This window comes from Microcaecilia unicolor, chromosome 11, assembly GCF_901765095.1.
Source record: "Microcaecilia unicolor chromosome 11, aMicUni1.1, whole genome shotgun sequence".
Classification (NCBI taxonomy): Eukaryota; Metazoa; Chordata; class Amphibia; order Gymnophiona; family Siphonopidae; genus Microcaecilia; species Microcaecilia unicolor.
The window spans coordinates 49,767,811-49,794,119 of record NC_044041.1 but is presented as its reverse complement, the minus strand read 5'-3'; the positions used below and the strand labels follow the sequence as shown (position 1 = coordinate 49,794,119).

At 43.6% G+C, this 26,309-nt stretch overlaps 1 protein-coding gene across 7 annotated transcripts in view; it reads right to left on the bottom strand.

Moving 5' to 3' along the window:
* The window catches only part of SFSWAP (splicing factor SWAP), a 285,802-nt gene that overhangs the window by 230,056 nt on the left and 29,437 nt on the right, over positions 1-26,309 (bottom strand). For all 7 annotated transcript variants that reach the window (XM_030217824.1, XM_030217828.1, XM_030217825.1 and 4 more), the window contains one exon: positions 185-419. In XM_030217824.1, the coding sequence (XP_030073684.1) occupies positions 185-419 (235 nt within the window). The remainder of the gene's footprint in view (positions 1-184; positions 420-26,309) is intronic.

Sequence of the window (26,309 nt, the reverse complement as noted above, 5' to 3'; positions counted from 1 at the left end):
AGTTTCATGGAAAAGTGATAATCCACAGAGTCAAGTACATTGCGTATCTGGGGTTAAGAATGATTTGCAGAGCTGGTTACAGAGATGTGATTATGCCTTCTTCTACAGCACCACAGATCAACTATTAAGACAAGTCAACTTAATAATAAACTCTTAAATCTGGAAAAACAAAGAACTATCAAACCTTGTAGTAGTTGTGGCTGGCATTAATGCAATGCTGGTTTCTGTACTAGTTGACGGTGGGGGTGGAGAGGTACCAGGAGGTGGAGGAACAGCTGACCCAGTAGTAGTCTGTATAGTCATCCCTGCAGGCAATGCACTGTAATATGTGGCTACATCTATGCCAGGGGGAGGTGGTGCCAGGCAGTATGTTCCATCGGGTAACATGTAGTAGCTGTAATACATAGCTGCCACTGGTGCTATGAAAAGAGAAATTAAATATTGGCACTTTACAAATAATTAAGGAAATGCAATGTGTAAAAGAAAAATATAATTAGGGTCATTTGACATGTCTAATTGTAATGAATTTAAAAGATAAAGGTTCAAACGTCTAATCAATATATTTTAACTACTACAAGCATCCTGAGGGTCTCAAAGAAGCATTCAAGGCCAAAGACCAAAACCAAAAAAAACAAGTACAGTGGAAAGGCATACACAGAAAGAAGTCAAATAATTTTCTTTCCATTTTAGAAGATAATACTACTATTAAATTTTTAGCTCTTTGAAAGCTATGCAAGCTATTCCATGCGATAGTTATATTAAAAAAAAAAAAAAAAGACATCATTAATCTATATTCAATTACTTCAGACTAAACTGTGACAAGTGGAAGAAGTCCTTGTATCAGTATATATATATATATATATATATATATATTTACTTTTTCCAGAGGTATGAATATACAGTGGGGGAAATAAGTATTTGATCCCTTGCTGATTTTGTAAGTTTGCCCACTGACAAAGACATGAGCAGCCCATAATTGAAGGGTAGGTTATTGGTAACAGTGAGAGATAGCACATCACAAATTAAATCCGGAAAATCACATTGTGGAAATTATATGAATTTATTTGCATTCTGCAGAGGGAAATAAGTATTTGATCCCCCACCAACCAGTAAGAGATCTGGCCCCTACAGACCAGGTAGATGCTCCAAATCAACTCGTTACCTGCATGACAGACAGCTGTCGGCAATGGTCACCTGTATGAAAGACACCTGTCCACAGACTCAGTGAATCAGTCAGACTCTAACCTCTACAAAATGGCCAAGAGCAAGGAGCTGTCTAAGGATGTCAGGGACAAGATCATACACCTGCACAAGGCTGGAATGGGCTACAAAACCATCAGTAAGACCCTGGGCGAGAAGGAGACAACTGTTGGTGCCATAGTAAGAAAATGGAAGAAGTACAAAATGACTGTCAATCGACAAAGATCTGGGGCTCCACGCAAAATCTCACCTCGTGGGGTATCCTTGATCATGAGGAAGGTTAGAAATCAGCCTACAACTACAAGGGGGGAACTTGTCAATGATCTCAAGGCAGCTGGGACCACTGTCACCACGAAAACCATTGGTAACACATTACGACATAACGGATTGCAATCCTGCAGTGCCCGCAAGGTCCCCCTGCTCCGGAAGGCACATGTGACGGCCCGTCTGAAGTTTGCCAGTGAACACCTGGATGATGCCGAGAGTGATTGGGAGAAGGTGCTGTGGTCAGATGAGACAAAAATTGAGCTCTTTGGCATGAACTCAACTCGCCGTGTTTGGAGGAAGAGAAATGCTGCCTATGACCCAAAGATCACCGTCCCCACTGTCAAGCATGGAGGTGGAAATGTTATGTTTTGGGGGTGTTTCTCTGCTAAGGGCACAGGACTACTTCACCGCATCAATGGGAGAATGGATGGGGCCATGTACCGTACAATTCTGAGTGACAACCTCCTTCCCTCCACCAGGGCCTTAAAAATGGGTCGTGGCTGGGTCTTCCAGCACGACAATGACCCAAAACATACAGCCAAGGCAACAAAGGAGTGGCTCAGGAAGAAGCACATTAGGGTCATGGAGTGGCCTAGCCAGTCACCAGACCTTAATCCCATTGAAAACTTATGGAGGAAGCTGAAGCTGCGAGTTGCCAAGCGACAGCCCAGAACTCTTAATGATTTAGAGATGATCTGCAAAGAGGAGTGGACCAAAATTCCTCCTGACATGTGTGCAAACCTCATCATCAACTACAGAAGACGTCTGACCGCTGTGCTTGCCAACAAGGGTTTTGCCACCAAGTATTAGGTCTTGTTTGCCAGAGGGATTAAATACTTATTTCCCTCTGCAGAATGCAAATAAATTCATATACTTTCCACAATGTGATTTTCCTGATTTAATTTGTGATGTGCTATCTCTCACTGTTACCAATAACCTACCCTTCAATTATGGGCTGCTCATGTCTTTGTCAGTGGGCAAACTTACAAAATCAGCAAGGGATCAAATACTTATTTCCCCCACTGTAGGTGGAATTATTGGACTATAAGCAGGGTAGTAGCGGGTTCTCTCTCCTGGAAAGTGGGCATGTAACCAGTGTACTTATTGCCGGTATGTTATGGAAGTTAAAGAAGTTCAGATTCCAAATTCTACGAAAGTGCACCGATTATATGTACAGATTGTAATACATCTAATTGCATTTATGGGATGTGTCCCTGTGGGCTGTGGTATATTGGCTTAACGACTCGAAAGATTAAATTGAGAATTGCTCAGCATTTGAGCAATATACGGACCGCACGAATGGAAGCTCCTATAGTAGCTCATTGGCTTGAATTGCAACATAGCCTCCAGGAGTTCCGTTTTGTTGTTCTTGACTGTGTTAAATTAGAAAGAGGTGGGAACACCCCTTTAGCTTTACTTAGAAAGGAACAGCGGTTCATATTCCTATGGAACACGGTGGTTCCAGCTGGGCTAAATAAGGAGATTGAATGGTTGAATGTTTAAATGTTTAGAGTATTTAACTGCCTTGATAGCCAGCTACCAGCCATGCGCAAGAGTGGGGCGTCCTTTGGGCGGTCTCACCGGCACATCGCTGGTAGTCGTGAGTCCCACCACCTGGATGAGCCAGTAAGTATAGTTGATTCAGTTTTGTAGGTTATTTAAATTAAGGCGTATAAGTTGTTTGTATGAATTGTGAGTAGTTGAGTTAACCCATTTTCATTATGTTTAGAAGTCAAGACCCCTGACAACGCTTAATATAGCGAAACATGATCATATTGGGTCCTGTTTTTTTGGTGGAGCGACTATACTAAAGTAAACTATTGCTGATGTGAAGTTGTATAATAAACGCCAACAGCATTAAATGACTATACCTGGAATGGCATGCACTCGGGACTGTTGAAGTTTGCAAATTGAAGCTCTTGATGATCGGAGCCATTATTACACAGAGTATAGAGACTGAGCTGAAACAACTTGCAAAGCACTTATGATGTACTTATGATGAAGGGAGTGGTAATATTGACCAGATGAACATTTATCTCATCATATCAGAGGATGCTAATAGACTGCTGAATATGTAATATGCGGCAAGAATTTATGTAGTTGCATTATAAGTGTGTAATACACTACTACTACTACTATTTAGCATTTCTATAGCGCTACAAGGCATACGCAGCGCTGCACAAACATAGAAGAAAGACAGTCCCTGCTCAAAGAGCTTACAATCTAATAGACAAAAAATAAATAAAGTAAGCAAATCAAATCAATTAATGTGAACGGGAAGGAAGAGAGGAGGGTAGGTGGAGGCGAGTGGTTACAAGTGGTTACGAGTCAAAAGCAATGTTAAAGAGGTGGGCTTTCAGTCTAGATTTAAAGGTGGCCAAGGATGGGGCAAGACGTAGGGGCTCAGGAAGTTTATTCCAGGCGTAGGGTGCAGCGAGACAGAAGGCGCGAAGTCTGGAGTTGGCAGTAGTGGAGAAGGGAACAGATAAGAAGGATTTATCCATGGAGCGGAGTGCACGGGGAGGGGTGTAGGGAAGGACGAGTGTGGAGAGATACTGGGGAGCAGCAGAGTGAATACATTTATAGGTTAGTAGAAGAAGTTTGAACAGGATGCGAAAACGGATAGGGAGCCAGTGAAGGGTCTTGAGGAGAGGGGTAGTATGAGTAAAGCAACCCTGGCGGAAGATGAGACGGGCAGCAGAGTTTTGAACCGACTGGAGAGGGGAGAGGTGACTAAGTGGGAGGCCAGCAAGAAGCAGATTGCAGTAGTCTAAACGAGAGGTGACAAGGGTGTGGATGAGGGTTTTGGTAGAGTGCTCGGAAAGAAAGGGGCGGATTTTACGGATGTTGTAAAGAAAGAAACGACAGGTATTGGCGGTCTGCTGGATATGAGCAGAGAAGGAGAGAGAAGAGACAAAGATGACCCCAAGGTTTCGAGCTGAGGAGACAGGGAGAATGAGAGAGCCATCAACAGAAATAGAAAACGGGGGGAGCGGGGAGGTGGGTTTGGGGGGGAAAATGAGAAGCTCGGTTTTGGTCATATTTAATTTCAGGTGGCGTTGAGACATCCAGGCAGCAATGTCAGACAAGCACGCTGAAACTTTGGTTTGGATGCAAGGTGAGATATCAGGGGTGGAAAGGTAGATTTGGGAGTCATCAGCATAGAGATGGTAGGAAAAGCCATGGAATGAGATTAATGAACCAAGGGAAGAAGTGTAGATAGAAAAGAGGAGGGGACCAAGAACAGAACCCTGAGGTACGCCGACAGGCAGAGGGATAGAAGTAGAAGAGGATCCACCAGAGTGAACACTAAAGGTGCGGAGGGAGAGGTAGGAAGAGAACCAGGAAAGGACAGAGCCCTGGAATCCAAGTGGGTTGCTATTATATATTTGCCATCAGATATATGTCAAATAATTATGTGTTGGGAAAATTAGGAGTTTGGATGAATGGTGTTTTGGAGGATGAGATTAGGATTGAAGTGAATGCATGAAGTAATTTCAAACGGTTGTTAGATGCAATTTATATATATATATATATATATATATATATATATATATATATATATATATATATATATATATGTGTGTGTGTGTGTGTGTATGTATATATATACATATGTGTGTGTGTGTATATATATATATATATATATATATACATATACACACATACATATATATATATACATATACACACACACACACACACACACACACACATACCAACTTTGGAATATTTAAGAAACAAACGACTGTATAATGCCTTACTTTAGGAAACCTGGAATTCCATTTTTAGCTTAGGTCCCAAATTTCTCTTCCTATCTCTCCCAATGTACTCTTAGCGTATACTCTGGTGGTTCCTCCTCCACATCTATCCCGCTAACAGTCGGTGTTCCCCAAGGATCTGTCCTAGGACCTCTCCTCTTCTCCATCTATACCTCTTCCCTTGGTGCTCTGATCTCATGCCATGGCTTTCAATACCACCTTTATGCTGATGATACCCAGATCTACCTCTCCGCACCGGATATCTCAGCCTGTCTGACATCGCTGCCTGGATGTCTCGCCGCCACCTGAAACTAAACATGACCAAAACCGAGCTTCTCCTCTTTCCCCCTAAAACTGCCTCTCCTCTCCCCCCGTTCTCTATTTCGGTAGATAACACTCTCATCCTCCCTGTCCCGTCTGCGCGCAACCTTTGAGTCATCTTTGACTCCGCTCTCTCCTTCTCTGCTCATATTCAGCAGATTGCCAAAACTTGTCGTTTCTTTCTCTATAATATTAACAAAATTCGCCCTTTCCTCTCCGAGGACGCTACCAAAACCCTTACCCACACCCTTATCACCTCTCGCCTAGAATACTGCAATTTGCTTCTCGCTGGTCTCCCGCTCAGCCATCTATCTCCTCTTCTATCTGTCCAAAACTCTGCTGTGTGTCTTATATTCCGCCAGAGTCGCTATACTCATGTTAGCCCTCTCAAGTCGCTTCACTGGCTCCCTATCCGCTTCTGCATACGGTTCAAACTTCTCCTTTTGACCTACAAGTGCATCCACTCCGCAGCTCCTCAGTACCTTTCCGCTCTCATCTCTCCCTACACTCCTCCCCGTGAACTCCGTTCGCTGGGTAAATGTCTCCTGTCGTCCCCCTTCTCCCCCACTGCTAACTCCCAGCTCCGTTCCTTCTATCTCGCTGCTCCCTATGACTGGAATAGACTCCCTGAGCCAGTACGTCAGGCTCAGTCTCTGGCTGTCTTCAAGTCTAGGCTTAAAGCCCACCTCTTTGCTACTGCTTTCGACTCCTAACCATGACTCTCTTACTCAACACCCTCACTTATCACCCCTACCACTGCAATTTCCCCACCCCTAGCTGTCTGTTCGTCTGTCCAAATTAAATTTGTGCTGTCAGTTTAGCTCTTTCTGGGTATCAGCACTAACGTTTTTGACTTGTGTCACTCATTTTACACAGCTCTACATGGTGTATAACATCACAAAATATTAAAGTTACATTAAAACTTTTTATTAAATAAATCACAGAATAAACAAACAATATTGAAACCTGCAGTATAACAGTGAGATTAAGAGGTATGATTTTGCACTTACCACACTTTTAGTACAAAACTTAGATGCGGTAAATGCAAAAGCCTGTGCAGTAAATGCAGAGGGTGTGGCAAGCATCTTCCTCCAATTTATCACACAGGGCAGACACTTACTGCACAGGCCTGGCAGGTAGAAGGTAGCACAGGTGCATTTATGCCAATACATGTAACGTGGGCCCTTTGTACTGCCTCTTACAAAAGCTCTCCCCCCCCCCCCCCCCCCCAATCATACAGTCCCACTCTACCATCACCAACAAATCTGATAACCCCTCAACCAATTAAGACCCCTCCATCTGACCTCCCTGATCAAAAGTCCCTCCGTAGCTGAAGGTCCAACTCTCCCCCCCCCCCCCCCCCCCCCACACACACTTACCACAGTAATTTCTTAGTCTAGTGTACAGGGCAGGTGCAACCTACCCCCCTCCCCCAAATTCCTGCCCTGTCAATGTCCCAGGTTAAATACGTCAGCTTCTACCACTAGGACAGAATTCTCAACTCTGTCTTTGTAATACACCCTGCCAGTTGGGTTTTCAGGATATCCAGCATGAATATGCTCAATGTAGATTTATATACATGCCTCTTGGGTCTGCAAATCTAACACTGCTATTCATTGTGGATATCTTAAAAAAAACCAACTGGCTGGGTGTAGCCCATGGATAGCAATAGGGGTCAATCTGCCAAATAGGGAGCAATTCTCTTTATGTTGGTGAGTAAGTGCAGGTGGGGGAGAGGGTTTCATCCATTGGGGTGGAATGGATCAATTGAAGATCACAGTGGGAAAGATGAGGCTGGATGATAGAGGAAATCACTGGCTATGATCCTTGTTTGGGGGGGAACTTTTGTATGGATCATGGCCACACTACCAGACTGTCAATAGTGATACTTCTTGTGTGCTCTTGGCAGTAGGAACAGTTAGCATGGGAACGTTCCATCTCCACCCCTGACCTTCCCATATTAAGCATCTAAAACATAAGATTTTTACCAAGCTAGCTGGTTTTAGCCAGTAGCATATGTCCACACAAAAATCTACAATAATTGTTTAGTGTGGTTTAGTAGACATCTCCCTAAATATAGTAAACACAATATAAAATATTTTTTTTGATCACCCTGATAATAAAAGATCCAATCAACTAAAAAAGGGTCACAAATTCTGAATTCCTGTTGACATCACTATTAATAAAAGTACACTAAACTAAGAAAATAAAATCATGTTTTATACAGCTTCCCAAAGGTTGTGTAATCACGAGTCAGACTGACTAAAATCCATTACGTAGGGCCAAAGGAGGAAAAATGTTGATTCCTTGTTTCAGTAAATTTCATGGGTTTGGATTTTAGATTTAAACACCTTTTTCCAAAGTTGAGCTCAAGGCGAGCTACATATTCAGGTACAGTTGTCAGGTCTCTGCCCAAGTGGGTTATAATCTAAGTTACAGCTGAGGCAATGGAGGATAAAGTGACCTGCCCAAGGTCACAAGAGTCAGTGGGGGAAAAGTTGTATTTCAATTCTGGCTTCCCTCATTTTTAGACTGCTGTTCTAGACACTAAACAACCCCTGAGAGGTCTTTCTCAGATTGCCACCTGGCTTCAAACACACTGACTTCAGCTTAATATAAACAAATGTGAAGGACTGATCATCAGTTTTTCTCCTCTAAAAAATGGTCAGTCCTTGCAAGTTAAATCTGCATTGTGGATTTTAGGGGTTGTTTTTGATTCTACATATTCTTTTAATTTACAAAGTTTATCTTATAGTTGGATTTATTTTTCTGCTTTGTGGCAAATTAAGCCCTTGAGCTAATTTTTAGATCTGCCTCCCTTGCTCTTGTTGACCCATATGTTGGATTCCCATACAGCTCTCTAGTATAGACTGGCTTTTATCAGAGTTTCCAGCTATTTGTCTTTTCCTACATTTTTTGCTATTTACTTTTCTAGGGTGTTTTATTGTGAACCGCTTTGATGTTTTGATGAAAGGCAATATATAAAGTACTGGAATAAACAGAGACACAAAACAATCCCTGACTTGCCCATTGATGCCACCATGTTCATTAGCAATTCTATCCAAATGCTATGGTCTATAATGTTGAAGTCTGCTGAGAAATCAAACAGAATTACCAATGAATCTTTTCCCATGTCTAAGTCCTGAAGTTGGTCACTGGTCTATGCAATTAGTCCCATCTCGATACTCAATGTGGCACCCATCTGGCTCTTTACTGAAACGAGGCTCAGAGCTGGAATGTAAAACCAAAGAGTATAAAGACGGAAATGCAGTAATAGGACTTCTGTGCAGAAGGCACTTGTGTTGTAGTAGTGATCTTTGCTTAAAGAAACAGGGGTAACACTAGTCCAGGGAGACCCACAATGAATATGCATGACAGAGATCTGCATACATTGGAGGTAGTATATGCAAATTTATGTTATGCATATTCACTGGTTATTCTGAAAACCTGACTGGCTGGGTGTGTCCTGAGGACAGAGTTGAGAACCCCTGCTCTAGTCTGTTCTACCAAATGGTCTCTCATTTAAATATATGTGGTTGGAGTGGGCTAATAGGAAAGCCAGGATTCAAATCTTGCCGACACCCGCTGTGATCCTGGGAAAGTCACTTAACACTCCACTGTTTCAAGTATAAATTTAAAGCTAGGGTTACCAATGTGTGCTTAGATCATTTTATTAGATCCTACTGTATAAAAATGTGACCTGCAGTAAAATAATGTCCACGTGCTACTATGGTAGCATGCATTAGTAACTCTAGCTGTTAGATTGTAAGTGCCCTGGGGACAGGGAACTACCTAATGATCCTGAAATGAGAACAGCAACTAGACGAAGACAATATTTATGAACTGGTGAATGCTTCTGTAGAAACTGGTTAATTAAGGGTTCGTTTCCAACAGATGTCAATGACTCATGGCATCACTGGGGTCATCAATAAAATACAATACTAATTTAAGTATATTATATTTTTGTTTAGAAATGTGTGGATGTTTTGTATTTTAAGAACTGCACTAATCTGCATATTATCATAAAAGGGTGCATTCGTGTTGCATTTATGATGTATTATGTGTTATGAACAACTCTGGGTTAGGTTATGCCTAACGAATGAGGTATACAAATGTAATTCAGGCTTTTGATTTTAGGTTTTAACAAATAAAACATCCCCTGTGTGTGGGGGTGGGGTGGGGGGGGGGTGTAGTGCTTATTGTATATACATCTAAAAACCCCACTTCCCCCTTAAACATAGAAACATGACGGCCAAATGGCCCATCCAGTCTGCCCATCCTCTGTAACCCCTAACTCTTCCTTTTCCTAAGCGATCCCACGTGCTTATCCCATGCCTTTTTAAATTCCTACACAATCCTAGACTCGACAACCTCCACCGGGAGGCCATGCCACACTTCCAACATCCTTTCTGTGAAATAAAATTTTCTTAGATTACTTCTAAGCCTATTCCCTCTTTTCATCGTATGCCCCCTCGTTCCAGAGCTTACATCTCACCCCTCCCATTAGCCATTTTGGATTCTTTACTCTGTTTTTGTGCCTTCCTGCTTGGAGAAAAGATGGCTGACAGGAGATATGATAGGGGTCTATAAAATAATGAGTGGAGTGCAATGGGTAGACGTGAATAGTTTGTTTCCTCTTTCCAAAAATACTAGGACTAGGGGGCATGCGATGAAGCTACAAAATAGTAAAATTTAATACGAATCAGAGAAAATTTTTCTTCACTCAACATGTAATTAAACTCTGGAATTTATTGCCAGAGAATGTGGTAAAGGCAGTTAGCTTAGCGGGGTTAAAACAAAGTCTGGACGGCTTCCTAAAGGAAAAGTCCATAGACCATTATTAAATTGACTTGGGGAAAATCCACTGCTATTTCTGGGATAAGCAGCATAAAATGTATTGAACTTTTTCAGGACCTTGCCAGATATTTGTGAGAGAAAGAGAGAAGGACCTTGCCAGATATTTGTGAGAGAAAGAAAGAAGGACCTTGCCAGGTATTAGAGAGAGAGAGAGAGAGAGAGAGAGAGAGAGAGAGAGAGAGAGAGAGAGAGATCTTTGCTGAAGCTCTGCAAAACCCAGTTATATTTGATAACTGGTGAACAGATATATATGTCCTGATCTCCCCAGGTACTTTTTTAGGAAGTAAACAAAATGTTTAGTTACTGTTATAATTGATCCATATTTCAGTTACCTATTATTGTTGTTGACTGCACATTTTTTTGTTCATTTTTCAAGTGACAATAAACCTGTTTTGTTTGTTGACTCTGCCTGTCTGGACTGATAATGAATCCCAGTGGTTTGTGTGTTGGGTCTGTGAGTGCTTTCTGGGAACTGTGGGACCACTGGGAGTTTGGTCCTAGTAACCTAGAAATCACTGCAGATAATTTAACAGCGGGAGACTTGCCCAGAGGCGGTTCTGACCCAGTCGGTGGGAGGAGGATGCTAGTGTAGAGCACAAGCAGCAGGTGCAGGCTGACCTGAGCTGTGCTGCGGATAGACCCTCTAAGTGGCTGTGGGGTAACCCCAGGCGGGTGGCTAGGCATTTCATGACACTGTTTACAATTGAATGTTCAGCCTCACTTAAGGTGTCTTCATCGACATCTCCATTCCCATTCCCCACAGCAATCACATCGTTGTCAGTTAACTCTTCCTGCTCGTCTGCCTGCATCCATTCTTGTATATGTCATCTTCACAAGCATTCTCACAGCCTGGTATTTTCTACAACAAAGGAAGGAGATTTTCCTCAGTTGCTCTGTGTTCAGTGTCATATCCTTTTTCACTATCGTTCTCAGGAACTTTCTCCATGATTTTTTTTTAGGTTTGGAAGTTCGATTTCATCCCATGACTGAGCAATCCAGTAGATGACATCACCACTTTTTAAAACTTCAATCATTCCTTTCCCTTTATCCAGTGCACAAACAAGTGTTGTAAGAAGCTTACAGCGATATTTTTTCTTTAAGGCTTCCAGTATGGCCTGGTCCACTGGCTGACACAATGATATGACATTGGGAGGCAGAAAAAGCACTCTAATATCAGCATTTCTCAGTTCATCCTTGTCAGGATGAGATGGTGCATTATCCAAGAGAAGTATTGCTTTCCAAGAGAAGTAACCTGTTCCGGGGCAGAGGGAGCAGGGAACCAGCGGAGCCGACAACCCCCCCCCCCCAGCGGCGTGCACCTGGGGCGGACCGCCCCATCGCCCCCCCTTCCTACACCACTGGACCTCCCTCTTCCAAGGAAGCACAGGGGCTGCCAGACTGGAGGTGGGACTTCTTTACAACATCCCTGAGGGTCTCCTCTATGTACTCCTCTGTCTCCCTCAGCTCCACCAAGTCTGCTACTCTAGCCTCAAGAGAACACACCCGTTCTCTGAGAGCTAGGAGCTCTTTGCATTGGGCACACATATATAACCTCTTACCAACTAAGATAATCATACATGTGACACTCAATGCAAAAGACTGGATAGCACCCCTCTCGCTGCTGTCTCCATCTTATTATTTTTGAGTTTTTCAATACTTTAAAATTGCTAAGGTATTAATGGTATTAGCCTAATATAAAAATGTATTTAGTTTATATGGTATATTGTGTGATTTATTTAGTGTTTTCTTCTTAGAAAGTAATGAAATCTAATTAAAACTCTGTAAGAGCACTCCTCGCTTGCTATCCCAATTCCAAGAACTGACTATAAATGAAGAGTTGTGCTAGGGGTGGGTGGGTGAAATGAATTGTGCTAGGGGTGGGTGGATGGAATGTAGTCTAGTCTGTTGTGCCTGCTAGAGGCTGTTAACGATGTGTTACAAAGTTCAAGTTTTAAAACTAGGGGGAAAAGAGTATGGAGATTAAGTACATAAGTAATGCCACACTGGGAAAAGACCATTAAAAATATAAAAAAGCAAACCAACTATTCTGCCTATCACTAACCTACAATTCCTCCTTTAAACCCCAATCTTTAAGTTCCCAAAGCACAAAGTCAAATAATGTTCACTTATCAGAGAAATGTCCTCTTCTCTCAGAACTTCTCAGAAAGAAAGTTAAGTGGGACCTTTCTTCTTTATATAGTTTTGAATCTAAGGGGATTGCTTCAAACACACACTTTCAAGCTAACTCAGTAATCAGATTGCCCTTAATAAGCTTTACAAATATTCTACTTCCTCACAACTTAACACCAAATTCAGGTCAGTAGCAGTGCTATCTCTCCAACAACCAAAGAACAGAAAACAACCGTCTTTTAGAAGAAGAGTTCTTGATGGAAACATTTTAAAACTTAACCCAGTTTCATCACAGTTGTGTATCTGGTCCCTTAATACATCTTCCTTTTTAAGGAGAAGCTGAAATCTCACTTTGAATGTCACAAATGTCTCAGAGTTTGCCAACAGCTTTTCCCCAGCAATGTAGAGCTGCCTTATTCCATATTCCCCCCCCCCCCCCCCCCCCAAATATCAAGCCACCCGATACTAGCAGTGAAATCAAGGTCACTGTCATTGAATTTCTTTCAAAATAAAAACAGGCTTTCTCTTGCAATATAGGCCCCACCACAGGAATAAGGCTTCGTTCACTTTCTCATATTTGCATTTTTTCATAGTTTCTGTAATGTCCAAATAAAACGTAGAGGCATGATTTGAGGCCCATTTTACTGCATTGCCTTTTCCAGTCAAGACCTGTTACTCTTCCCATTACTAGTTCTATGGCAAATGTTTGGATGGATTCACCCTTGTCAAATCTTTTTAAAGCGTCAAGTGTCTGCTCTATAGACAAAACAACTATTTTCCTCTTCTTACTAGCCATTTTAGAAGTGATCTTCTAGAGATCTGAAGGGTAAGAATAAAAATACAGTACTGTAATGTATTACATACCTATTAAAAATGTAGAAAAACAGAGTAAAACTCACTGCACAGTAAAAGCAGGATCCTGGGTCACAACTGTGCTGTTTTGCAGTAAAAGCAGGGTCCAGGGATCAAAGCAAAACTTCCCTCTGTGCTACACCACTCACTGGGAAACTGTCAGATAGTCAAATTAGCAAAGGTCATATAATTGAGACTGTACTGCACCTGGTCCTGAGGTCAGAGTGCATCACTCTGTCTCTTGCACAGAGGACAGGTCTACGATGTGTTAATGGTTGACGACAAAATCTGAAGGCTACAAATGTCTGAAGGGCCACCTGACTCACAGATGCAGTGGTATTTTTAATTTAGGGCTACTCAGGATCCAAATGAGCTGAAGGAGAGCCGTCAAATATCGGCATATATGGGGCCATGACACTAATGACCGGTGTGTGCCAATGGCATTCATCTCTTCCAGCTGGTTGTAAAACTTTTCATTAGTGGTATCCTCAAGGAGGCTTGCATTTCCAAATACATTCTCTTTATTTACTGAGAAATATCATGACCTTCAAAAACATGTGGCCCTTTCTACCATCCATTTTCCCCCTTTCTGTCCTGAGCACGTCAGAAAGGCAGAGTGCAGCAGGAAAAAAAACCCCCAGCAGAATGAAAATGGGGGCTGCCCAAGAGGTCTCCAGGGGTCACCACTGGCACCTGGGCCTTGCATTAAAAACACTGCCATACAGTACTTCCTCTGTACATGTCTATTGTTAAATACATAAATCAGTCCTTGATGGAGAAGTCTTTATGTGATGTCTATCTATATCAGACAAGGGGTTTCATCAGCTGTATTTTCACATCTTGCTTCTATGTCATGTGATCTTTCTTTTCCAGAGCCCCTGCTACACTCCTTTCTTCAATACTGTGCCTGAGTGCTTTGTGGTGGTGTTTTATAAAGGTGATTTGAGCAGACAAATACATTGCACATAAGACAACATTATTGCTTTTCTTCATGGATTAACATATCATAATGTTGTTCTTTATCTTTCTTGTATACATTGTATGTCTTCTCCTCTCTGTGCATCCTGTCTTTGAAGTCTCCATTTGTGACTTTCAGCATTTTTACTGTCTAGAAACTGAGGTTCTTCCCACATCTCTAATCCTAACTACCCACAAGATTGATGTTCTACATACTGGGCATGAAACCAGTGGATGTACCTATCCATTCTTTGGCATTTGTTCTAAAGGTGAAGACATGCTCCCTACTGGAAATATAGCTCACTAGTAAAAAAGGCCCATTTCTGACACAAATGAAACGGGCGCTAGCAAGGTTTTCCTTGGAGTGTGTATGTTTGGGAGAGTGTATGTGAGAGTGACTGTTTGAGAGTCAGAGTGAAAGTGTGAGTGTGTGAGAGAGAGAGTGAGTCTGGGTGTGAGTGTGTTTGTGAGAGAGTGTGTGTGTGAGAATGAGAGTGTGTGCAAGTGTGTATGTGAGACACAGTGTGAGAGAGAGTGTGTGTATGAGACCAAGCGAGTGTGTGAGTGACTGTGTGGCACATAGAGAGTGAATGTGATACAGTGTGAGACAGAGTGTGTGAGAGTGAGAGTCAGAAAGACATTGTATATGAGAGAGAGAGTGTGAGCCGTGCCCTCCCAATCCATGGCCATCTGTCCCCTGCCCCCTCCATTCATCCTTTTCCAGCAATTCCCCTCTCTCCCTGAGCCCTGCCCTCCCAATCCATGGCCATCCATGTTTCTCTGTCACCTGCCCCCTCCATTCATTCCTATCCAGCATTTCCCCTCTCTGCCTGAGGCCTGCCCTGCAATCCATATCCATCCATGCCCATCTGTCCCTTCCATTCATCCCTATCCAGCAATTCCCCTCTCCCTGAGTCCTGCCCTTCCAATCTATGCCCATCCATGCTCCTATCACCTGGCCCCTCCATTTTTCCCTATCCAGCATTTCCCCTCTCTGCCTGAGGCCTGCCCTGCAATCCATATCCATCCATGCCCATCTGTTCCCTCCATTCATCCCTATCCAGCAATTTCCCTCTCCCTGAATCCTGCCCTTCCAATCCATGCTCATCTGTCACCTGGCCCCTCCATTTTTCCCTATCCAGCAATTGCCCTCTCTACCTGAGGCCTGCCCTGCAATCCATATCCATCCATGCCCATCTGTCCCCTCTATTCATCCCTTTCCAGCAAATTCCCTCTCTCCCTTAGTCCTGCCCTCCCAATCCATGCCCATCCATGCTCCTCTGTCCCCTGCCCCCTCCATTCATCCATTTCCAGTAATTCCCCTCTCTCCCTGAGCCCTGCCCTCCCAATCCATGCCCATCCATACTCCTCTGTCCCCTGCCGCCTCCATTCATCCTTTTCCAGCAAGTCCCCTCTCTCCCTTCCATGACCCCCCCCCCTCGCATCCATGCTCCTCTCTCTCCCATGTCCCAGCCTGGCCCGCCCTCTTCTCCCCCCCCCTTCGCATCCATGCCCCCCCCCCCCCCCCCCCCCGTTCGCATCCATGCATCCTTTTTTTTTTTTCTTCTTCGTTTTAACTTTACCTCCGTGGCGGTTCGTGCAGCGAAGCGTCAGGGAAGGAGGCGGCGCTCCAGACGTCTAGCTTTCCCTTCGCTGTGTTCCGCCTTCGGCAGAACACAGCAAAGGGAAGGCTAGACGTCGGGAGCGCCGCCTCCTTCCCTGACGCTTCGCTTCCGGATTTGTTTGGTTTGAGGCGAGGGCGGGGCAGAGACGGCTGGCTGGTTTGAAGGCTTCACACCACGAATCCACGAACCCTTCAGCCTGGGAGTGACGTCAGATGGCTTCAAGGCTTCAGGGCTTCACGGCTTCACAGAACGTTGTCCTCAGAACGTTGAGGGTGCGTTTTATTATATTAGATGAGCTGCATTTTTTCCTACTTTCAAATTACTACGTTCCAATTTATTGGTGAGAACTTTGGTGACAGTCTCTCCTTTTGTTCAGCCTCTCCTAAATATCAATGGCACCTGAAAGCACAAGTGGTGATACTGGTGATGGCCCTTGGAGGTAGAAGATGGATCCACATCCTCTCTAAAGTTTCCAGAAGCCCTGCATATTCTCTCTTGCCTTGCTTGACCCCTCCCCTAGGAAGGTAAATTATGCATTTTATAATTTGTAAATAAATAGTCTTCAGTTTGTTAGAAATCTATTATCCACTGCATTTTTGCTTAGGCTTAGTGCTGTGTATGCATGAAAAGCCCTTTGAAGTATTTTTGTTTAACACAGGCACTAAAAGTGAGTCAGCAGGGAAATATGTAGAAATGAGCTTGCTGTCTACAATGTCTGCTTGCAGTAAATGACTGTTGGAACACCACAGAGTGCTTCCAGTGGTTAGAGCATCTTTTGATGAGCACAAAGGGAAAAAGAGTTAAAAGTATTTTGGAAATGGAACCACTCATGACCTTTATATAATCCATCAAGCTATCATTCATCTAGATGAGACACTCTCAGGCTTATTTTCGAAAGAGAAGGGCGCCCATCATTCGACACAAATCGCAAGATGGGCGTCCTTCTCCAAGGGTCGCCCAAAATCGGCATAATCGAAAGACAAGACCAAAGTTCACGGGGGCGTGTCAGAAGCATAGTGAAGGCGGGACTGGGGCGTGCTTAACACATGGGCATCCTCGGCCTATAATGGAAAAAAGGGCGTCCCTGACGAGCACTTGGCCGACTTTACTTGGTCCATTTTTTCTTGCAACCAAGCCTCAAAAAGGTGCCCGAACTGACCACCGGAGGAAATCGGGGATGACTTCTCCTTACTCCCCCAGTGGTCACTAACCCCCTCCCCCCCTCAAAAAAAAAAACAAAACTTTAAAAAAAATTTTTGCCAGCCTGAAATGTCATACCCAGCTCCCTGACAGCAGTATGTAGGTCTCTGGACCAGTTTTAGTGGGTGCAGTGCACTTCAGGCAGGCGGACCCAAGCCCCCCCCCCCCCCCCCCACCTGTTACACTGTGGTGGTAAATGTGAGCCCTTCAAAACCCACCACAAACCCACTGTACCCACATCTAGGTGCCCCCTTCACCCCTTAGGGCTATGATAGTGGTGTACAGTTGTGGGTAGTGGGTTTTTTTTTTTGGGGGGGGGGGGGAGGTTGGGGGGGCTCAGCACCCAAGGGAGCTATGCACGTAGGAGCAATTTCTGAAGTCCACTGGAGTGCCTCCTAGGGTGCCTGGTTGGTGTCCTAGCATGTGAGGGGGACCAGTGAACTACGAATACTGACTCCTCCCACGACCAAATGGCTTGGATTTGGTCGTTTCTGAGATGGGCGTCCTTGGTTTCCATTATCGCTGAAAACCGGGGACAACCATCTCTAAGGTCGACCTAAATGTTGAGATTTGGGCGTCCCCGACCGTATTATCGAAACGAAAGATGGACGCCCATCTTGTTTCAATAATACGGGTTTCCCCACCCCTTTGCGAGGACATCCTGCAAAAGACGCCCTCAGGAAACCTTGGGCACCCCGTTCGATTATGCCCCTCCACGTCATATCTGGAAGGTGGCAGTTCAAAATTTAAATAGGAAACAACTCACATTCAAAGAATAATGTATATCTCAATCAGGGGAGGCAAAAATGAACATACAGGGGCAAAGGAAAAGAAACTTATCTGTCAACCCATAATGCTGCTAGAATATAAATTAGACTGAGTATTTGTTCCCAGCAATATTCTCATTATCTTAATTGTACACAAACACTGCCACTTGAAAAACTAGTGAGCCTAAATATTGTTCTTGATCACAATACCTAAGACTTTAAAAACACATAGTAACATAGCAGATGACGGCAGAAAAAGACCTGCACAGTCCATCCAGTCTGCCCAACAAGTTAAACTCATATGTGCTACTTTTTGTGTATACCTTACCTTGATTTGTATCTGTCATTTTCAGGGCACAGACTGTATAAGTCTGCCCAGCACTATCCCTGCCTCCCAACCACCGGCTCTGGCACAGACCGTATAAGTCTGCCCAGCACTATCCCCGCCTCCCAACCACCAGCCCCGCCTCCCACCACCGGCTCTGCCACCCAATCTCAGCTAAGCTTCTGAGGATCCATTCCCTTGGAACAGGATTCCTTTATGTTTATCCCATGCATGTTTGAATTCTGTTACATAGGGGGGAATGGGCAACCATACAGAAAATAATTTGGATTTTAAATCTCCAGTTTCACATTGTTCTTCTAAATGATAACAGCAAGGAATTGTCTATCCTTTCATGGAAGAATAAGAATCTATTCCTTCAATTATGTATGACACACTGTAAAAAGTCTTGCTAATACTTCAGCATTCTCAAGTTGTCCCTTTCAGTCAGTGACTGAGGAAGGGCTAGACTAAAAGCAAAGGGAGAAGAGACAATGCACCTAATCAGACGAGAATAGGAGTTGTCACTTATGTGATAGAGATGTAGATTTATCAACTCTTGAAAACAGTGAGCCTTAGTTTCTCATCTTACATCCATGTAAGTCAGTGACTTATTTCCTATGAACATCTGTCACACCAAAGATCTTTCTGTTTATAAATACCAAAGTATATTTTCTCAGGACATGTTCCAGGAACACTTTTTCTTCTAAATAAGTGTGGCATAATGTGAAAAGTGAAAATGTAAGGAGCTTTTTTGGTCTCACTTGCCAAAATTTGACTTGGTCAAAGAAATGAACAGATAATTTGATTATGCTAAAAATAAGAAAACTCAATAAATATCTATAGACAAAGGTTTTTGGGTTTTTTTTTTTTAAGTTGAAATTGAAGGATGTAGGCTCATGTAAATACTTTTTAAGCTTGCTCTCAAGAGTGCTGGAGGATATGGTCAAGGCAATTAGGTTTAAAAAGGATGCAGGTTAAGTTGCTGGAGGCCACACAGACTTCCAAAAGGTACTGCTTATCCTCGGTTATAAGTAACAAGGAACATTGTTCCATAGGTTCCTGCCAGATACTTGTGAGCTGGATGGTGAAATTTAGTCTTACCTGCTAATTTCTTTTCCTTGAGTCCCATCAGACCCATGGGGATGTTATCTATCAACCAGAAGATAGGTGAGGGAGCCAATCAATTCCACTATAAAAAGGAAACTCAGAGGGGGAAGGGAGAAGCCAAGCTGGCAATAAGAGCAAATGCAGTATTGTGAGCTCCAGAGAGCCCTCAAGAGTCTGTCACCACTGTGCCTCCTGTTGGGGAAAACAAAAAAAATCAGGGCTCGTATATATCCTGCTGAGGTTGGTGATCCTCTCTCCTCTGTTGAGAAAATACTGGACCTCCGATTCTCATAGAGGAGGGAACCGACTCTCCTCCGATTCTCACAGAGGAGGAAACTGCTCTGGAGGGCACACATTGCTTTTTTTAGACAGCTTATGCTGGCAGCAGAAGCTGATATTCATTCAGTCCAGAGCAGCGATAAACTCTCCCCTCCTCTGAAATAAAATGTTCCCAGAGGGCCATAAGAAGGGAACTGTTTTAAATGGCGTTCTGACTAAGCAGGAATGCCTCATTGGAAGCAGTGTCTCTTGGCTTGGAAGAATCCAGTAGTAACTTGGCCCATGCTTCAGGGGAAGGTGATATGTCAGTCCAGGAGTGGAGATGTTTGTGCCAAGGAAGCACTGAGTACCAAAATGCCTGTTGTGTCCAAGGAACTGAGGTCAGCATTGCAAAATGTAATAGCAATTATATGTAGAATGGGAAATCTCTGATTTGATACATTTTTAGCTAAAAAAATTTGATTTACTGCAGTATCAAGTTACAGGCAATAGACAGCTGGAGCCTCTTGTTCTTTGATTTAAAAAAAACAAAAAACAAGCACCATCAACATATTACTATAAAAGCATAATAAGAAAATCAACTTATTTTCATAATACCATGAGACACAATAAGGTATAGGCTATAGGAGAGCTCCACACAAGTTTTCCACTGCAGTAGTAGATGCCTTAATAAAGTCCCCTCAGGGTGGGGCCTGCCACATATTTTCTGCGACTTCTGCAGGAGTCTGATGAGACAGTCATTGGCATTTATCATGGAGGACTTTTTGCAATCCTGTAGTTTCAGATGGAGTGTGATGTTTGGCTGCCTCTTCTGGCAAATTTTCCACTTTCATCTGCTGTAAAGCCCTCCATGCTTCTGTAGGCGTGTGCACTCTATTAATAGCACCACTAACTAAGAAAGCCAGGCTAAATGGGAAGCCTCATTTATACTTAATCTCCACAGACCTCAAGATAGCTGTTTCACCATCAAACTCTTCCCTCCTCTGTAGGGTGAGGGCAGACAGATCTTGAAAGATTTCTATCTTTAGTGATTTCCAACAAACAGCCCTTGATTTTCTATCAGGACTGAGAAGCTTCGCCTTAGCACAAATTCATGAAGGCAAATGATTTATGTCTCTAGGCTGGTGATCCCCTCTTGGCATCAAGCGCTCTATCCACCCTGGTTGTTAGGTGGGTCCTTGGCAGTCTCTGATGGTTTTAGTATAGCTCGGACAATATCCTGTACTATTGCCACACAGTCCCATTATGGCGGTTCCTCAGGTACTCCATGGATCCAAATATTGTATCTCCTTGAATGGTTCCTTGATCTTGAGCTCAGTCCCATAAAGCCCTCATATCCATAATGTGTGACTCATATACAGACCGGACATATTCTAAGTGGTCCTCGCGTTGCACTACTGTGCCTCCATTTCTTCTTGTTTCACACTCAGGTTGCCTATTTCCTTTTTAATGTCATCCAAAGTTTTCATCAAGTCTTTCCATACAAGCTTAGACTCACCTTGTCTTTGAACTCAAACACCACCATTTTAAGAGTAGTGCGGTCTGAGGCATGGCTCTCATCACCCGTTTTATCGTGTGAGAGAAAGCAGCTTTATTTAGCCCCTGCTTCTTTCGAGACGCCATAAGCTCCGATGAAGAGGTGAGTTTTTGCCGATTTTTAAAACAAGATGAAGAGGGTAACGTTATAATTATAGCTTTGCCCGATCAGAGATTCTGTCGCGTCCCCCTCCTGCCGCACCTCTCACCGGAGCAGCGCCACTACCGCAAAGGGCGAGCTTCGGAAATAGCCGCCTTTCATTGCGCCCTTGGCCGGCCTATCTAGCTCCCGCTCCGGATCGCCGGCCATCCTGGCCACGCTGCTCCCGATGGCCGGCCATGGGCCGCGGCAACGAAGGCCTGGATCATGGCGCCGGCATTCGTGAGCTGGCGTCTCTTCTGGCTACGGAGCCCAGGAATCAAGACTCCGCCATGTGGTTTCAAGGATCCGCCTCGGGTCTGACGCTGCACCGCTCCTGGAGGCCTCTCGGGTGACGTCTCCTGTGGTTTCCAGTTGATTCTCTGTTCCCTGATGAGGCGGGCTATTTAAGGAGTAGCGTTTCTCACAATCTTTGCTTCGGCTTCTCGTCTCTGAGGATGTAGCTCTCGCGTGCTGTTTTCAGACTCTCTGCTACTTGACCTGACCTGACTCGACCTCTGCTAGTTCCTGACCATCCTTGCTTGCTGCCAGCCCTGACCTCTGCTAGATCCTGACCATCCTTGTTTGCCGCCAGCCGTGATCTCTGCTAGATCCTGACCATCCTTGTTTGCTGCCAGCCTCGACCTCTGCTAGTTCATGACCATCCTTGGCTGCAGTCCATCAGACCGCTTCCTGGCCCCTGTCCTCACTGCTCGGTCAGCCCGTCAGCCCCCGCGGTTCCAGAAGTCCCGTTGGCTACCTGCAGCTGGGGGCTCAACTCCCGGTGAACGGCGGTCGCCGCGGGTGAAGTCTGGGGGTTGGTCTGCTGTCCTCTGGAGGACAGCAGTTCCAGTCACCTCTGCCCTCCTGAAGGACCCAAGGGCTCACCTACTTGGCACAACAAGACAAAACGAGACAGATTCAGCCCTGAACTTCCATCTCCAGAGCTGACATCACTTCTTCCTAGAGCTGGAGTCTCTCTTGGTGGCCATTTAAGGCAGTTTGATCACCAACCTGGGGAGCTTCAGCCTTGTCAAGATGGCCTTGATTAAACTATAATTCATTATATAGTAACATAGTAAGTGAGGGTAGATAAAGACATGAATGGTCCATCCAGTCTGCCCAACAGTCTCATTCATTCTCAATTCTAGATTAAATCAATAATGAACATGATATTATATACTTGATCAGGGTCTTTCTTTGTTGTTTCTGGGACATAGACTGTAGAAGTCTGCCCTGCTCTATCCTTATGTTCCAACTACTTGAGTTGCCGTCAAAGCCTATCAAAACCTGTCTTGTCATTTGCAGGGCACAGACCATAAAAGTCCGCCCAGCACTATCCTCATGTTCCAAATTACCAGAGTTTCCATCGAAGCTTTCTACAGCCCATCCTAAACCAGACTGCTATATTCAGGACTCAGACCGTACAAACCTGACCAGCACACCAGCCTTAGTTGATACAGCCAGAGTTGCCATTTAAGAACTACTTGACATGCAACACATATGCAACCCTTAAGTTTTTTTTATACCATTCATTTTCTAATTAGAGATCCTCTGTGTTCATACCTCGCCTTTTTGAATTCCACCACAGCTCTTTTCTCCACCACCTCCCTCAGAAGGGCACTCCAGGCATCAACCACCCTCACTGTGAAAAAGAATTTTCTGACATTACTCCTAAGTCTACCACCCTGCAACCTCAAATTCATGTCCTCTAGTTTTACCATTTTCCCTTCTCTGGAAAATATTTGTTTCTATATTAATACATTTCAAGTATTTAAACGTCTGTATCATATCTCCCCTGTCCCTCCTCTAGGGTATACATATTCAGGTCTTCCAGTCTCTTCTCATATGTCTTTTGGCACAATCCCCATATCACTTTTGTTGCCTTCCTCTGGATCGCTTCAAGTCTTCTTACATCTTTAGCAAACTACGGCCTCCAAAACGGAACACGATACTCCAGGTGAGGCCTCACCAACAACTTGTACCAGGCCATCAACGCCTCCTTTCTTCTGCCTCTCTCTATACAGCCTAGCATCCTTCTGGCTAGCGCCCCCAACTTCTCATACTGCTTCATCGCCTTCAGATCCTCAGATACTATCACCCCAAGGCCCCTCTCCCTGTCTCTGCATATCAGCATTTCACCACCTAACACATACTTCTCCTTTGCTACTCCCTAAGTGCATCACTCTGCACTTCTTTGCATTGAACTTTAATTGCCAGACATTAGACCATTCTAACTTGAATTTAAGATGTATGAGTTTTTCCCATGTCACCTTTGTGTGCACCATTAGATGAAGGAATATTTTGCTGAAGTACAGTCTCGATTATCTGACCATCTGGCATATCCGACAGACTCCCAGTGACGTTGCCACATCTTGGCTTCTCTTTCTATTTTCCGGCGTAACACAGAGGGAAGTTTTGTACCAGAGACAATTTGTTTCAAACCTAGGGTGGCACAGTTGTGCCTGCTTTTACTACAAAGCAGCACTGTTGTGAACGAGGACCCTGCTTTTACTGCAAAACAGCACTGGTGTAAACCGGGGTTACCATTGTTTTTCATATTATCCGACAACCGGTCAATCCCACTTACGTCAGATAATGGAGACTTTACAGTATAACAGATTACCTAAGAAGCTACTCTCTCATTATCTAGGCCATATCATAATAGGATCTGAATGTTAGCCCGAGGAAAAACATGAACAGCAGTCTTTTTTGGGAGACAAACCTCCGTCAATGGGTCACTTTTCCCACTCACCAAGTGGGCCATGCACTGGATCTTGTTATAACTCTGGATGATTTTGTCTCAGCATTCTATAGCTAAGTTTTCTTGGACTAATCAAGATGTGATCCAATTCACTATGAGTTTACCTCTCGCTACCGATGACCCCATGCCCACTACTCGTCGGCTTAGACCTACTTCTAGTATCAAACCCCCATAGAGGCATATTTTCAAAGCACTTTGGGAGGCTAAGTTCCATAGCTTTCTATGGAACTTTGGGAGGCTAAGTGCTTTGAAAATATGCCTCTCAGTCTCTCCCCTTCGCTTTTTTCCACCCGATTTCTCCACTTTTTCCTAAGGTGATCAAGGAGTCATTCCGTGTCAAGTGGACCAATTTTAAAGGTCGTCCCCACCTCACCATCTCAGATTTTGATGAAATTTGGTACATAGTTTCTTTATGATAAAAAACTAAGCTGTGCAAAATTTGAGTTCAAAAGACTAAAAATTGGAGGTTCTAGGGGACCTCAAGTAAAGGGTTGCAAAATGTCGCCTGAGCAAAAATGACATTTGGGCCAACTTCCAGAAGCTGTAAAACTGGAAGTTTTAGTAGTACAAGGGGGATATTTGGAGAACCTGCACTACTTTTAGGGCTTAATGAACTGGCAAAACCCCATGTTCCTAGTCCTCTTACTTTTTGAATGGTTTAGGCTCAAACTTTGCCAAAAAAACGGCAAAAATCAATTTACAGCGATGTTGAGGCTGCTGTAGTTTCTAAACTAGTTGGCCTTTCAGGTTGATTTTTGGTAGGTGTACTAAATGCACGGCTGTAATGAGGCATTCCAATTTGCAGCACTTTCCTTCAAGTGGTTGAAAAATTATAAGCGTTCAAAGTTGGTATAAAAAGCATTTTTGCCCATTTTGGGCTATCTTTGATGCCCTTGATCTCCAGTGGGACAGCTTCAATATTCTTTCTTTTAGCACTATTAGAAAGAGCAGATTTCCTTCTATCAGAATATGTAGTTTTCATTTTGGAGTGTCTTCATATAAGGATTGCAAAAATGTCCTCAAATGTTTGCGGGCAGCAGCCTGTGATTTCTTCACTACACCCTTGATACAAGTGTAGTAAAAGTGATTCTTCTTTCAAAAAGCACCAATTTTTTAAAATAAAGAACACATTATGTTATAAAACTGTATTCAAGAAAACTAAAAAACAGGAATGTTTTTAGGATGTGGAAGGATGAGGCCAGGTTTCATAACAGGTTTAAAGAAAACTGCAGTTATGATTACCAACTTGGCCAATTATGATTGGTGGACCCTGTTGCAAGGCGTCTGAGTGTCTGTTGCTGGTGTTTCTTCACCCTTGCTACAGTTTGACCTCTTAGTGAACTGTAGGCATCAAAGTAAGCCTAGCAACAGACACTCAGGAGCCAGGAGGTACCAGAAGCATACAATTGGGCAATGAAACAAACAATTCTGCCTTGCAACAGGGTTCACCAATCATAATTGGCCAAGTCTAACTGGCTAAAGAAGTTTTCTTTAAACATTATGTTATAAAACTGTGTTCAAGTAAACTAAAAAACAGGGTGGAAACCATTGTATACATACTTCTTGTTGAAGAAACTCGCACCTGCACCGACAGGCTCATTTATATTGAATTAAATGCCACAAATGAAGATATTAATCACTTTAGACTGAAGTAAAATTTTACCCATTGAAAACCTGATTGCAAGAATAAATGCGTTTGTTGAACTGATGCTAATGGTCATCAATGGATCCAGAAAGATCAGATGAATTTCCACTTTGCTCAGTTGGCTGTTCAAGTACATCAGAGTGTCATTTACTGACATACAATAAAAATAAAGGTTTGAAATTAATTGAAGAGCTTCTGTCTGATCAACAGAAGTTGTTACAAGAGCGTTCTGGTCAACTTTTCGATGCTGGATCAACTATTTGCCTTCATCATGAATCCTTACTGTTGAAAAAGTTTGAATTTTTGCAAAGAACCTGCTGTAACCCATTTTCCAAAGGTGGTCATAATGCAAAAAGGGGCTTAAGAGTGCTGGATGACACACTAGCAGCCCAGCTAAAGGCCTTAACAAGCAAAATATTTGTGCTGGGTCAGAAACTATGTCCATCTTGTCGAAAAGACGTCAGTAACAGAGCTGCTGATTCTTCATCATCATCAACAACAGCAGATGATGAACACAGTGACATTTCTGGCAAGTTGAACACAAGTTTGACATCTCTTGGTATTTCTCCATTAAAGT